The 15,687-nt window shown below is 34.3% G+C and overlaps 1 protein-coding gene across 4 annotated transcripts in view; it reads left to right on the top strand.

Annotated features, from left to right (window-relative positions):
* vlc (disks large-associated protein 2) overlaps positions 1–15,687 on the top strand; it is a 134,426-nt gene that overhangs the window by 101,188 nt on the left and 17,551 nt on the right. For all 4 annotated transcript variants that reach the window (XM_072538598.1, XM_072538599.1, XM_072538600.1 and 1 more), the window contains 2 exons: positions 11,382–11,535; positions 14,832–14,996. In XM_072538598.1, coding sequence (XP_072394699.1) covers positions 11,382–11,535; positions 14,832–14,996 — 319 coding nt within the window. The remainder of the gene's footprint in view (positions 1–11,381; positions 11,536–14,831; positions 14,997–15,687) is intronic.

Genomic DNA, 15,687 nt, shown 5'->3' with positions numbered 1-15,687 from the left:
TTTTCCACCATTAATTTTAATAGTAGAGTAAATCGTTTATACTTTACCAATAAAACTAACCAAATATTAGTTGATATTAACGGGTTGAAATTTTGGTAAATGAATTCTGTTTTATTGCTTAATATATATATATATATATATATATATATATATATATATATATATATATATATATATATATATATATATTCAAAAACCCTATTAGCACGTAGTGGAGTAGGCAAATACAATTCAAATTTAATATCAAACAATCTAATAACCAATATTCTATTATATATTTACCTTATGTACAAATTTAATTTGACCCATTCCTTCTTATTTCTGGCCACTATTCTTGCTTCTGTCCATGCTGTTCCCGTTTTTTCTATAATGTTTCCTAAGGTTCTATCCCATGTTTTTCGTGGTCTACCTTTTCGCTTAGCGTTTTTGCCTGTCAAATTTCTTTCTTCTTCTTCTTAAAGTGCCCTCTCCTCAATGGAGGTTGGCTACTACAGTTTTAAACTCTTCTCTATCTTCAGCTGTTCTTATTAGCTGTTTAAAATTTAGCCCTGTCCATTGTCGGATATTTCTGAGCCACGATAGTCTTTTCCTTCCTAGGCCTCTCTTTCCCTCGATTTTTCCTTTCACTATAAGTTGGGCATATTGGTACTTATTATTTCTCAGTATGTGGCCTAGGTATGATGTTTTTCTAACTTTTACTGTGTTAAAAAGTTCTCTTTCCTTGCCTATTCTATGCAGCACTTCTTCGTTTGAGGTATGCGATGTCCATGAAATTTTGAGTATTCTCCGGTAGATCCACATTTCAAAGGCCTCCAATTTATTTACGGTTGATGTTTTGAGGGTCCACGTTTCAACTGCATATAGATGAGTCGACCAGACGTAGCATTTTGATAAACGTAGTCGAATTTCGAGTTTTATTCGAGAATCACAAAGCAGTTTTTTTATTTTTTCGAAAGATTTTCTGGCCTGTTCTATTCTCGATCTTATTTCTAGATCAGGATTTAGGTTGCTATCGATCCAGCATCCCAGGTACTTAAATCTATTGACCTGTTCTAAAATGTGCCCATTTATTGTGCAAGGTTGAGGTACGTTTTGGTTTTTTCGGATTGACATCACTTTGGTTTTTTTACCAAATTGCTCACAGGTCGAGTTGGTCTTGTCGATGAGTCGTTGTAGACCTAAGTCGGAATCCGCAATTAACACTGTATCATCGGCGTATCTGATACTGTTGATATTTACGCCATTCACATTGACTCCATCCTTGGAATCCTCCAATGCTTCTTTAAATAGAAGCTCGGAGTAAAGATTAAACAGCAGAGGCGACAGAACACATCCTTGTCTAACTCCCCTCCTAATTTCTACTTCTGCGGATGTGGAACCTTCGATCCTAACTCTTGCGTTTTGGTTCCAGTACAAGTTTTTTAAGAATTTGATGTCTTTTCCATCTAAACCGACTTCTTGCAAACGTTCTAATAGTGGGTCGTGTCTTACTCTATCAAATGCTTTTTCGAAGTCTATAAAGCATATAAATATATCTTTCTGTTGGTCGTAGCATTTTTGGGCGAGAACTAGTAAACTGAACAGGGCTTCTCTCGTTCCCATGCCGCCTCTGAATCCAAACTGATCGTCTCCGATGATTGTTTCGCACTTTCTATAGATACGATTATGTACGATTTTTAGTAGGACTTTTACTGCATGACTCATAAGGCTTATCAGACGGAACTCATTGCAGTGTTGTGGGTTTGGCTTTTTTGGTAGTGGGATGAATATTGACTCCAGCCAATCTTGGGGTATTTTACCTGTATCATAAATGCGATTGGCTACATTATGGTTGGCATCAGGAGAGGCATCTTTCCTGATGCCAACACTTAGAAAAATTGATGGTAAGACACTCTGGGACAGAGCTAGAAGTACAGATATACGACATAGATGCAAGGTGGTGAACATCAAGGACCGGGCAAGAAATAGAAGAGTAGAATGGACCGATCATATAAGCCGAATGACAACATATATAGTAGTAAAGAGGGCAAGAAACGGTTACTCAATAGAAATACGATCAGTAGGAAAACCACGAAAACGATGGAACGACAACTTACTGTAGGTACATTGAAAAACAGACAGTCATGTATACATAAGAAGAAGAAGAAGAAGAATTACATGTATTCATTATTTTGTTTTTACAATTTATTTTAAAAATATTATTTTTTAATATGGAGGGTTTAACATGAATCTATTTCTCTAAAAACTGTAATAGAAGCTCACACTAACAACAGTTTTGAGAACTGTTACATACCAAAAAACATGTGCATATACTGATTTTTCGAAAGATTCTATCTCCTTCTTCTTAAAGTTCCATCTCCTATCGGAGGTTGGATATCATAACGGCTATGGTCACTTTGTTGGCTGCTGCTCTAAAAAGTTGTAGTGAACTACAGTTAAACCATTCTCTAAGGTTCCTCAGCCAGGAGATGCGTCTTCTTCCTATGATTCTTCTTCCTTGGATTCTTCCTTGCATAATATTTTTCAGCAGCTCATATTTTTTTCCTCTGGTTATGTGACCCAAATGCTGTTCATAATTTCTAACTCCTTATTTAGACGTCGTAGTACCTCAGCATTGGTAATCCTTTGAACCCATTGAATTTTTAATATTCTTCTGTAACACCACATTTCGAACGCTTCTATTTTTCTTATGTGTTGTTTCTTCAATGTCCAAGCTTCCATTCCGTATAGTAAGATAGAAAATATGTAACATCTTAGAGCCCTCAATCTGAGATGCAACTGAAGGTCTCTGTTGGTAAGCATTGTCTTCATTTTCATAAATGCTTGCCTTGCAGTTTCAATTCGGACTTTGATTTCTCTGCTTTGGTCATTTTTGTCATCAACCCAGGTTCCCAGATATTTGTATGTCTCTACTTTTTCTATTTGGGTTTGCTCTATCATTAATCTTTCATTTCCATGTTGCGTTTTTGAGAAAATCATAAATTTAGTTTTTCTCTTATTTATTTTTAGTCCGTATCTAATGCAATAATCGTTAATTCTATTTACCACTTCTTGTAGCGATTCCAGGGTGTCTGTCATTATAACGGTGTCATCAGCGAATCTTATGTTATTTACTATTCTTCCGTTTACAGAGATTCCATCACCCAGATCCGCTATCGCTTCCTGGAATATGGCTTCACTGTACACGTTAAACAGTAATGGTGACAGAACACAGCCCTGTGTTACTCCTCTCTTTATATCTATATTTTCGGACTTTTGTTCTTCTATCTTTATATTGGCCTTTTGATTCCAATACAGATTGATAATGATTCGTAAGTCTCGTCTGTCCATATCTTTGTTTCTCAGTACTTCTATTAGTTTTTCATGTCGGACCCTGTCGAATGCCTTCTCGAAGTCGATGAAAGAGGAATAAATATCTAGGTTATTATCTAATAAGATTCTATAGGAATATTTAAAAAATCGAATTCTTCCCATACGCCTAATCTTTTGCCAAATTAAAATTTATGCTCAATTTTTACTGTACTTTCTCGACTTAACCTATAAAGGCATAGTTACGAATTTGGATAATTACCATTATTTCATGTTCATATTACTTTCATAAATTACAACAACTTTATCTGTTTCCATTTTTCCTATTACGTGTTTTAATATATTTTTATGTTTGGACTAGTTCTCGATAGCCATTAAGTATTTTATTATTGTAATTTAAATGTAGATAATTAATAGATTCGATTTTTTGTTTGTATTTACTACTACTTATTGTACATAACTGGAAAAGCTATTTTAATCCGTGGTATTGATAAATACTGTGTCTAATTGTAGATTACAATGATTTCGAATTATTCATTCATTATTTAACATAACTAGATTATCTGTTTTGGGCAATTTGAAGCCATAATTGTTTAATCGGTGGGCGCATCTCAAGGTTAACTAACGCCCCAAAATTGTTAGTACTATTAGTACCTACCAGTTAAAAAATATTAGTTGTGTTGAAAATTTAGCGTGTGCGGTATAGGTACGAGTCGGCGTGTATGATATCGTGTGTTAATGTTGCGTAATTAAAAGATATACCAATATTTTTTTCCCAACTGTTTAACCATACTTTCTCAAATTCTTTAAATAAATGATTGGTTATTAGAGAGTTTACATTTAAATATTCGTAACTAGGAATACTTATGTTTTATGTGTGTCATTGAGAGTGGTTTTGTATTGCAAAGGTTCAGGTATGTAATTATCATAATATTACTTAATATAATTAATACTTACCACCAATATTAATAAAACATGGCTTCCCAGAGGTACGAGCCCCTTCCCATATCAGTTGGTCCAACGTTAGATTGATAAGAAAATTAAATTTAAGGGAACAAAAATAAAAGCACAGCGTAAATTTTAGAAGTTTTAACCCTTAACTACCATGGCCAAAAATAGTAACATTTGTACCGTGACAGGGTCAAATTTGGACCCCCATTGTTTTTTGTATCAAAAAATATTCTTTTTTTAACTTGTTTTATTTTCAATTATTTTGTTTACAGCTACTTTTACATTTATATAAAAATAAACGAATTTGGTTAATTAGATATAACTTTATTTAAAAAAAACTTTTGTATTCAGTCAAATTAACATAGCTATGCACTTTCTCGAATTATAAGAAAAATAATAACAATGTGCAGTTTTTTTATATCCAATGGTGAAATCTAGGTATCATAGCTCCTACCTAAAGTAAAAAAAATCGATTTAGATTTCGTATCTCAAAAATGACGAGCATGATTTTACCTTAATTTTCAACACAGCTTATGCATAACATCTGTATGCGGGAATGATTTTTGCAAATAAAATCTCGACATTTATCGCACGATGAGCTTTCTTTCTTTTGGTTTTTGGAATATGGACATATTTTACACCTTCCCCTGTTTTTTCGTCGTTGTGGCTCTGGATTTGCGGCAGGCATTGGTTCCTGAAGTCCGGAAACTTTAAAAAATGGCACTACGAATTTCTCTCGGTAAACAAGTTTGCTGAGCTCTACGAGTTAAATGGGCCTTAATAAGTTCTTGACCTAAAGTGGTTAGAAACAATCTTCTTTCCATTATTTGATTTTGCTGAACTCCATTAAAAATTACGTTAGCATTTAATCCTGCAATGTCCAAAATGCGAAACCATATTACTTGAGGCCATTTCACATTGCACATTTCTTATCCAATGAATCCACCCCACCTTTTGTCTCGTTGTAAAAATTTATAATCTCAGGCTTTCCATTAACCATTGTATTGGAATGATGCATAGTTGACACTAACAACACTGCACGATTTTTCTTTGGAACAAAAGATACAAGGCTCTCGCTTCCTGTAAAACCAAATAAGGCAGAATTAGGTGGCCTGTTTTTTTGGGGTTGAAATTCAGCAGGAACCTCTCTTTTATTTCTTTTTAGAGTTCCAACATATGAAATTTTATGGCTTCTCAGTTCTTTTATGAGCTCAATGGACGAAAACCAATTATCTGCTGTTATGTTTCTATTTGTACCAGAAATTGGTGGAATAAGTGTCAAAACATCTAGAGTGGGGATGGATAACTTTTTTGGATTTGCTCAGCGTGTATCTTTTCCAGTATATATAAAACCATTTAGCAAATAATGTGTCTTAGAGTCTACTAAACACTGCATTTTCAGACCGTATTTGTCTGGCTTATTTTTGAGATACATCCTGAATTGGCACCTTCCTCTAAATGCAATAAGCATTTCATCTATTGTGAGATATTCACCACAGCTATAATTGAACTGGCAATTAATTATAAACATATTAAAAATATTGGATATAGCTGCCAGTTTATCTCCGTGCGCAATACGTTCTTGTCTAGTAGCTGGGTCGTCAAAACAAAGGCTTCCAAGCAAAAAATAAAATCGGTTTAGTGACATGGTTGCTCGAAATATATCACGGCCAGTACCATTCGTAGCAAATAAAGACCTTAAATCTTTATTATTGGATTTAAATACCCCAGCTAAATATAATAAGCCTAAGAAGGCCTTTAATTCAATTATGTCAAGATGATTGGTATATTGACACGATAAATTGTGTAAATTATATTTAGAAGCCATATTAGTTATTTGTTCATTGGTTTTCTCAAGAATTTCTTACAATATATCGTGGCTAATAATACATTCCCAAGCATCAACTGATTTCTCTGGCATACTAGCTCGAGCTTTTCCAATACCACCAGGTAAATGACTAATTAAATTATGCTTACGTGTACGAGAAAAGGTGGGAGAAGTTTTAGACCACTTGTACCTATTTTTGCCATAAAACACATCCCTTGAGTCAACTATATCACTTTCTTCACCCGAATATTCACTACCAGTTTCGAAATTATTAATTTGCCAATTTTTTTCGTCATCATCGTCCCATTCCTCTTCACTATCTGTTTCGTGATCACTGTGTTCACTAGCCTGGTCTAAAAACTCACTGTCACTATCTAGTCCATTGTCCATAATTTTTTGTTCCTCCTCTTCAAGTTCTTTCTGTGTCAGAGGACGTTTATTGCGACTACACCCCGCCATTTCAAATTACTCGTTAATTGCACTAGAAACACATACCATAAGCGGGTCAAAATTGACCCTATGCGTGCCTAATTCTGCAGTAGTAACAGATAAACTAACGGAATTTTCGTAGATCGATAAATCACCTACCGGTCGAAGATTAGCAGAAAGCGCGCAATGCTCAATCTATGTTTCGGTAGCGAAACTTGGCATTAAAAACGCGGGGGGTCAATTTTGACCTCGCCATGGTACTTAAGGGTTAATCTAAGAAGTTAATATTGTTAATATTAAACGTACTTTAACCTTTAATTGTGGCTTATTCCCATTTAAATAGTAATTAAGAAGTTAATGCATCGAACAACATTTTTGAATTTCCTAATTATAGAAAATATTTTATAACGTAACGAAAACTAGTAATTAAACAATAATAATAAATTTCATCCACAATTCTTCGATGCATAGTTTTTAGCAAGTTCTGGCACAATTCTAATGTAAACGAATCCCATATTTCTTGCAATTTTTCTTTCAATTCATTTCCTAAAATTGTTCCTAAAGATAATTAATTCATAAGAGAATCTACAAGCTGTTTGAAAGTCAAATTTCTCCCCAACAGTTCGGGTTCACAAATACTGTTGGTACTAGAGAGGCTTTGTTCTCAGTACAACTCTTATTCCAGAGAAGCAGAGACGTCAACTGCGACGTATACGCATATGTGGTTGATTACGAGAAAGCGTTTGATCGAGTACAGCACGCCAAGATGATGCAAATACTAAAAGAAGCAGGAATTAACAACTAAGATCTGAAAATAATTAGAAATCTTTACTGAAATCAGACAGCAAATCTCAGAGTTGAAGGTGAACACACTGACTATGTGAAAATCAAGCGTGAGTGAGGCAAGGCTGTATTTTGTTTCCTCTAATCTTCAATCTGTACTCTGAAAGAATATTTATCGAAGCTTTGCACGAAACTGAAAAAGGTATTCTACTAAATGGTCACCGGCTAAACAACATCAGATATGCAGATGACACCATAGTATTTGCGGACAACTTAGAAGACCTACAAGTTCTTATGAAAAAAATCACGCCATTACAGTCAACAATATGGACTCAATATGAACGTTAAGAAGACAAAGCTTATGATAATTAGCAAGAAAAGGATAACAGAAGGTCAACGCTACGTCAACCAATCCCCCTGTAGAAAGAGTGACGCACTACAACTACCTCGGCACCATAATAAATGAAGAATGGACCAGCAACCAGGAGATTAGAGCACGCATCGGAAAAGCTAGATCCACCTTCAATCGGATGAGGGCCTTCTTCAAGAATCACAACCTCTCTCTTGATACAAAAGTAAGAATGCTGCGATGCTACGTCTTATCTGTCCTTTTTTATGGTGTTGAATCGTGGACCTTAAACGAAGATATGTGAAAACTGGAAACATTTAAAATATCGGAGAATACTTAAGATCCCGTGGACTGGCCGAGTCACAAATGAGGAGGTCTTTAGAAGAATGAATAAGAACCGAGAGGTACTGACCACCATCAAATCTCGAAAGTTACAGTTCTTCGGACATATTATGCGAAATGAATCCAGATATGTTCTCCTTTAATCCTCCAAGGAAAAATATTTGGAAAACGAGGTCCAGGAAGAAGAAGAACATCTTGGTTAAAGAACCTCAGAATCTGGTTCAATACAGCATCTGTGCAGCTTTTCCGCGCTGCTGCAGATAAGATAAAGATTGCCATGATGATCGCCAACATTCGTAACGGATAGGCACATCAAGAAGAAGAAGAACCTATAGAGAATTAAAAAAAAACATTAAAGCAATGCCATGGTTCCTAGTCCACAGATTTAATTTAATTTTGATCTTAATTTTTCCGCCGAGTTTAATGATGGATGTTAGTTTCTTCCCTATAAATAAACACCGAAATCCAAATTGCTCAAAAACTTGTTACTCGTCGTGTAAATCGGTATATTGAGTTTAAATGTGCGTTAATTTGGTCAATAAATGCGCGATAGTTTTAATTTGGAACATGTTGTTTATGAAGATGTTGAAAACTATGTCGTGTACTGCGTTTTTAAAGGTTCTTTAAATCGATTAAATTTTGGGAAATGTTCAATAAATCTTGTATTTTTATCGGTCTATCTGCTTGCACTGCACATTATTTGCTTCCTTTTCGATTAGTTAATATATACCTTTCTGTTTTATCGATTGTATTGTTTATAGCTCCAAAGGTTCCTAGAAATCTTTTTCTCTTTTCGTGTACCTATTTCCTCACTTATTATTATCTCAATCCATGTCACAAAGTTTTTACTTCATACTAGCTATCAATGCTGGTATACATGTACATGTATTGTATTATTAGAAATTCAAGTCTCTTACGTTTTACTTCAAGTCATCTACACTTAAGAAATGTTTCTCTTTGTTAAAATTCTGTGAGAATTTTACCATAATTATGAATATTTTTAATGAGAACATGCTTTGCTTGATTTACATCTTATTTCATAATGAAAAAATTGGTTCGCAAAACTGGCGTGCATGATTTGTATTATGTAGTGAGTTAATTAAAATTGATTTAATGATCCGTTCACTTTTTATGCCTGATTTATTTTCGTGTGATTTATTATACATATGTAATTATTCGGCCTTAAACGTAGGCATAAATAATTATCTTTACTGTCATCGTTAGAACTGAATATTGTATTTTAGAGAGGCGGGAATTTAACTAGGACCTAGGTGTTTTTAAAATTTGTCTATTATTATTAAAGATATCGTTTTTAAGATTTAACAGGAAATTTTAATTCACTGTAGTTTAAGGATAATAGTTCTTCTTTTTATTGTGTCATCTTCTAACGAATGTTGGCGATCACCTCTTTAATCGCTTTCCTATCTTTTTCAAAGTGAAATATCTGTTCAATACTAAGGATAGTCCAAGCTCTGATATTCCTCAGCCAAGATTTCTTCTTTTTTCTCAAGCCTTTTCTTCCCTCTACTCTTCCTTGCATGATAACGTGTAGAAGAGAATATTTATCGTTTCGACGTAAGATACGATGTTGTTCTTATTTTAATTATGTTCATAGAATACGCCTATATAACCACATTTCGAATGGCTCCAATTTTTTTACGGATTGAACTTTCAGAGTCAAAGCTTGTACCTCATATTGCAGTTGCGAAATCATATTAATGATGCTCCCTCCAATCCTTATATTTTGAGTTCTTTCCCATAGTGCCTCCTGAAATGTTAGTTGGGACTGTTGGGAGTACACATTAAATAATTGTGGCGACAGCACACATCCATGTCTAACTCCCCTTTGAATTTCTACTTGAATTTGAATTTCTCACTATCTTCCATCCTTACGACCGTTGGTTGTTTGATTGTAGTATAGATTGTTCATTCAATTAATATTCTTGGGATCTAGGTGTATGAGTATGTTTCAATGCAATGTATGAGTTAACCATATTGAACTCTATCAAGCGCTTTTTGAAAATCTATATAACATATGAATACGTTTTTATTATATTCCCTGCATTTTGGTAATAGTAACGCCATTGCGCACAATGCCTCTTTTATTCCCATTCCATCTTGAAATCCAAACTGTGTGATGTCTAATTGTTCTTCACATTTTTTATATATACGCTGTTGAATAACTTTGAGTAGTATTTTTAAAGTGTGGCTCATGAGGCTAATTAATCGGTATTCATCGATAATAGTTCAAGTAATTACAAAAACTATACGTAAATAATACTGCTAATGTAAGAGTTAATAATGTGGTTTCGAAAAACTTCAAATTAAAATCTGGAGTTCAACAGGGATGCATAATATCCCCTATTCTATTCAATGTATATAGTGAACATATTATGCTTTAAGTTTTTGAGGAATGGCAAGGTGGAGCAACGATAGGAGGAAGAAAAATCAAAAACCTACGTTATGCTGATGACACTGTCCTATTGGCGTCATCACCAGAAGAACTGGAACAAATTATGAATAGGCTAGGCACGGTGATTACGGAATATGGTTTGAAAATAAATATGCAGAAAACCAAAGTGATGATCATCGATAGAATCAGAAACATCCAGGCAGAGATAAGAATCATAGCAGGTTACGAAGTGGTGAGGCAATTTAATTACTTAGGCTCCGTTATTACTAACAGTGCCATACTAACAACATCACAATGGCCAGATCGTCAACAGCCAAACTCACAAAAATTTTGAAGAACACTGACATCACAAAATTACGCCTTATTCGAGCATTGATATTTCTTATAGCCACCTATGCTTCAGAAACTTGGACGATAAAAAAAGCCGATTCAAAGCGTATAACGGCATTTGAAATGTGGATCTACCGTAGAATGTTGCGCATACCATGGACCGCCCATCGCCCAAATAACTAAATTCTAGCAGAACTTAACATAAATTTCACTCAAATTTTCACTTAAATTTCTTTCTGACTTTGCCCTCCTAGATTTATTTCTGACTTTGGAGGTCATGTAAGGCCGTGGGTCCCACCTAGGTAAGTAGCCGTTACACTAAAACCTGAGCCAGAAGGTTATACGAATGAAAGATGTACAATAAGATAATTGACTGCAGTGCCACCTGCTATAACAACAAACGTCTGTCGAAAAACAAATCATCAAATTTTAAATCTTTCTGTAGACGTAACGAAAACTCATTTATATATTACATCTAGTTGCTACATATATTGTGATGAAATAAATGAATTTTTAAACAAATATACTTCAGTAGCATTGCATGTTTAGCACTTTTTTTGTCAAACTTTTAATATGGACTATTTTTGCTCAACCTAAATTTATAATTCATACTGCAATATAATATTGATGATTTCATATTTTTACAGATTGGTCTGAGGCTTCTTCTGCAGGCACATTACGTAGCGCAAGCATATTGTCGCCATCCCCTGAACCTCATTTGCCGTCTTATTTAAGTCTTGCTTGTACAGTCAACGGTTATTCCACGTCAACGCACTACGATCCAGTCCGCCTTGCATCCAGGTTAGTATTAATATTAATTAAATTTATGTTTTGGTTTTATGGTTTAAAATGGGAAACTAAATGTACCAGAAATTAAACACTCATTAACCAGCTTAGTCTTAAACCTAAAGCTGCCACATCGTCACAAATAAACGCTGCAGTGCCTCTCTAAAACGAACAACAAGTTAGGAGAACACAGAATATTCTGTGTTTAACGCACATAATTTCTTATGATTCTTTCATTTCTTACTCTGACAAATTTCGTTTTTCCGAGAGATTTTCTTTAGCGATTGTTCTGTCCCATCTTGCGTCTGGTATACATCTGCTATACGTCTGATATGAGTTAGATCGCGTCTGCTATGCGTTAGATTGTGTCTGCTGTACGTCTGCTATACGTCTGATGTACGTCTGATATACGTCTGATATACGTCTGCTATACGACTGATATACGTCTGATATGCGTCTGCTATACGTCTGATATACGTCTGCTATATGTCTGATATGAGTTAAATAGCGTCAGGTATACGTCTGCTATATGTTAGATCGCGTTAGATATCTGTTAGCTGATGTTTAAGCATTGAAACTACGTTTAAGTATTTTAATATAGCGTGGTTGTCGTTTTGGCGTTGTCTTTGCGTTTGTTTTTTGTGATAACATATTCATTAGCCCAACCTCTTTCATTTACCGCTTCATACGTAGTAATTGAACCAATAACAACTAAGATACGATATAGTGCCGTTTTAGCAATGTTGTCATGTTTGATTTTATTGTTGTCATATTCGATATCCCATTCTCTTTCATTTGACGTCTCATACGTCAAAATCGGACCAATAACAACGAGGATACAATATAGTGCCGTTTTGGCAATGTTGGTCCCTCCCCTTTCCATCAATACCTTGCACGTTGCTATACGTTGAGCTGTTTAGACGTTACAAGCTTAGTATCCTTTTGGAAATGCCGCCATCTTTGTTTTTTTTTGTTAACGTATTCGTTACCCCTCCCCTTTCCGACGATACCTCACACGTCACGATCCGACGAGCCGTCGCGCCTCCACAACGAAATAGGTAAAAAAAGCAGAATGGACCTTAGATTTGAGTTAAATATAGGTATATGATTTTTTTATTGCAACTGTGATTACGTCTGAAATAAGATTACTGCACTAAGAAAAGCTTGGGAAGATGTAAAAATTTCTACAATTAGTATCTGTTAAAGTTAAATAATGAAACCCAGATTATTAAACTTAGAAATGACTTTTGAACAGTAACAAACCAAATATTATCCATTGATCCGTCCTTGACCTTTATTTAACCCTTCAGTAGTCGCTAGGAATTTTTGAAAATTAGTAGTCGCGCGCGGTCGAAACGACCGTTTGGTCTTATACTTCTTAGTTTGTGTTAATAAAAGTATTCGGAACCAATTTAAGTAAAACACGATTTTATTAAGGTTTAATAACTAGAGTAACATATTACAAAATAATATAAAAAGTAAACTAATGTTAAAAACGCTAGGCAGAACATTAAAAAAACTATTTTCTACTCCGATAAGGTTGGAGTGCCATCTGTGTTAGGAATATTACATATGCCCTTAATACGTCTCTCTTTAAATTGTCTACTGTTTCTCGGACTCGTAGATTTTCATCCATAAGACAAAATGCTAAATGCTTCAAAAATTTTCTTCTAAGCATTTTATTATCAGCAAGGTTGTTACTTGCATGAATCACTAGCGAATTAATGCCTGCGATATTTAGTATGGTGTTCAAAATTACCATGGGCCAACGTCTTGTTTTTCGCGAAACATCATAAGAGGAGCATAGCTGATCAACGACGTCAACCTCGCCTTTTGTTTTATTATAAAACGTCAGAATTTCTGGTTTATAATGTTCAAATGTTTCTCTATCTATAGCGTCGTCATCATGTAGACTTGAAGCAAGCAATACAACTTTCTTCTTTTTGGGGATATACGACACTAAGGTGCATGTATCGCTAAAGGCGAACATACTTGATTTTAGAGGACGAGATCCTTGAAGTAATTCAGGGGGCATTCCCTTTTGTTCTTTCTAATGATCCCCACCAGTCAATCCAAATTCTTTTTTTTAAATATCTATTAGAGGAATGCTAATAAACCAATTATCTAGAGTAATGTTGCGCCCAGAATTCTTATAATATAATTATATTATCTTCTAATTATAAGTACATAACTAGTCTAAATATTTCGATACCTTCGCCATTAGTTTGCCAGATATCTTCTGTATTCAGGTGATGGGCTTTACATATCCCTGCCAAATATAAAAAGTCTATAAGAGCGCGAATTTCAGATGGGTTTGTAAGTTTTGCATCCCTCTCCCTAGAGAAATGGCTTGCTATACTTTTAATGTATTTATTAGTGGATTCTTCAATTATGTAAATCACGCCCTCATCAGTGAAATAACTCCATATTTCATAAATGTCTTTCAACTTTTTCGTAAATCTATTAGGCCCAGGTGATTGTTTTACTAAATTAGGCTTGCTCATACGTACCCTTTTGTTTTCTCTTTGATGCTTCTTCTTTTCTCCACACTGTACCATCTTTTCCCCTAAAAACACTTTGTTCTTGTACATCATTCAGTAAAACTTCTCCCATTTCCTCTAAATCCTGTTCTTGTTCGCTTTTCGAATCTTCCGACCTCTCATCAATAACTTCCGGATTTACTTCATTCTCGTCATCGTCGTCGTCATATTCTATATCAAGCGGTTATTCTTCCGTGAGGGCTTAAAGTCTTCTTTGTTCCTTCTCATAATCCGTTCTAAAAATAAAGCCAAACAAGCTATATATAAAAGTTTGCTGTAGCTTAAAATTTAAAAAAATTAATATTTGATTCTCAATAATAGAACAAAGAAAATTATGAAATATCGTAATAGTAGTTTGCTGCAAAGTAATTTAAAATTTGATGACTAATTACATAGTAAAAGAAAGAGAGATATATTCAAAAGGTTACTAAAGAATAAGACAAAAGTATAATAGTATATTATTTAAAAAAACTAGCGTTTATACATACCTTAAGGTGATAAGAAACACAATAAAACGATTTATAAAAACTTTTAAGCTGACTAGACGCGCGCGGAAATTAAGACCTTTGCGCTATAACTCCTAATCAACAATCCTCCCGCTACTCTGATTTAGTACTGAGGCTCCTTGTATCGAATGAGTAAGCTACTGAAGGCCGTGGTTGCCAAATGTAATTTTTTTTCCGAAATATTGGCAATTTTTAATACGTGCGGTCTTTTTGACCATGTAGCGACTAGTTAAGGGTTAACAGTGATTTTGTTTATTTTTTGCAGATCCCGAGATGCTTCTCCACACCGGATAGATTGTGACCAGCAAACTATTGCAAAACCTGCAACGTTTTCGATACAAAATAATTTACTCTCTCCTCCGAATATAGTTCCGTTACCATCCCAAAAGATGGAGAACGCTTTAACGCAACACAGGAATGAATTTTACAGGTATATTTTGAAATAAGTAGTGCGACTGTTATGAAAACAGAGACAAATTAAATAAACATCTTTTAGGTTTTTTTGCTGAAAACGAATTTTCTCTTGAAGTATGAGTACTTGAAAAAGAATGTAAATATCGGTTTTAGACAGATTTATCGATATATTTCAAATCTACTGACTTAGAACATAATAGACCAGTGCGGATCTGTTTTGGGGTGGATGTAAGAGGTGGCATTCTGATTTTTGCAGAAAAAATGAAAATAGAATAAATTCAGTAATAATAATTGACTTATCCTCCCACTCAAATTGGTCGAGAATATTAATAAAAAAATTAAAATATTTGGTAATGCGTTATTTAGGTCCTCTATTCGAATTACATCGGATTAAAAAAATTGAAGAAGAAAATTGTTCCATTGGAAGCCGAGAAATTTTTTTTATTTACACCGATTTTGAACTGTGACATTCTCTCATTCATATGTAAATGTGTATAACTTCTTGTCTCAATTTTGAAATTAAAAATTGAAGTTGAAAATATTAAAATGCATATAACACAGTGACCAATTAGACGAGTTTTAAATATTTCTGTTAGTTTATTATTTGCAATTTTGGCTTTTTTTTTAAGTTTAATTACGCGTATAATCATTTTTTGTTAAATAAGTCAATTTAATTCTTTAATTCTTTTATATCGTGAGTCTATCGT

This window comes from Diabrotica undecimpunctata, chromosome 7 (genome assembly GCF_040954645.1).
Source record: "Diabrotica undecimpunctata isolate CICGRU chromosome 7, icDiaUnde3, whole genome shotgun sequence".
Taxonomy (NCBI): Eukaryota; Metazoa; Arthropoda; class Insecta; order Coleoptera; family Chrysomelidae; genus Diabrotica; species Diabrotica undecimpunctata.
Note: the sequence above shows the minus strand (reverse complement) of the source record. Positions and strands in the feature narration are given on the sequence as shown.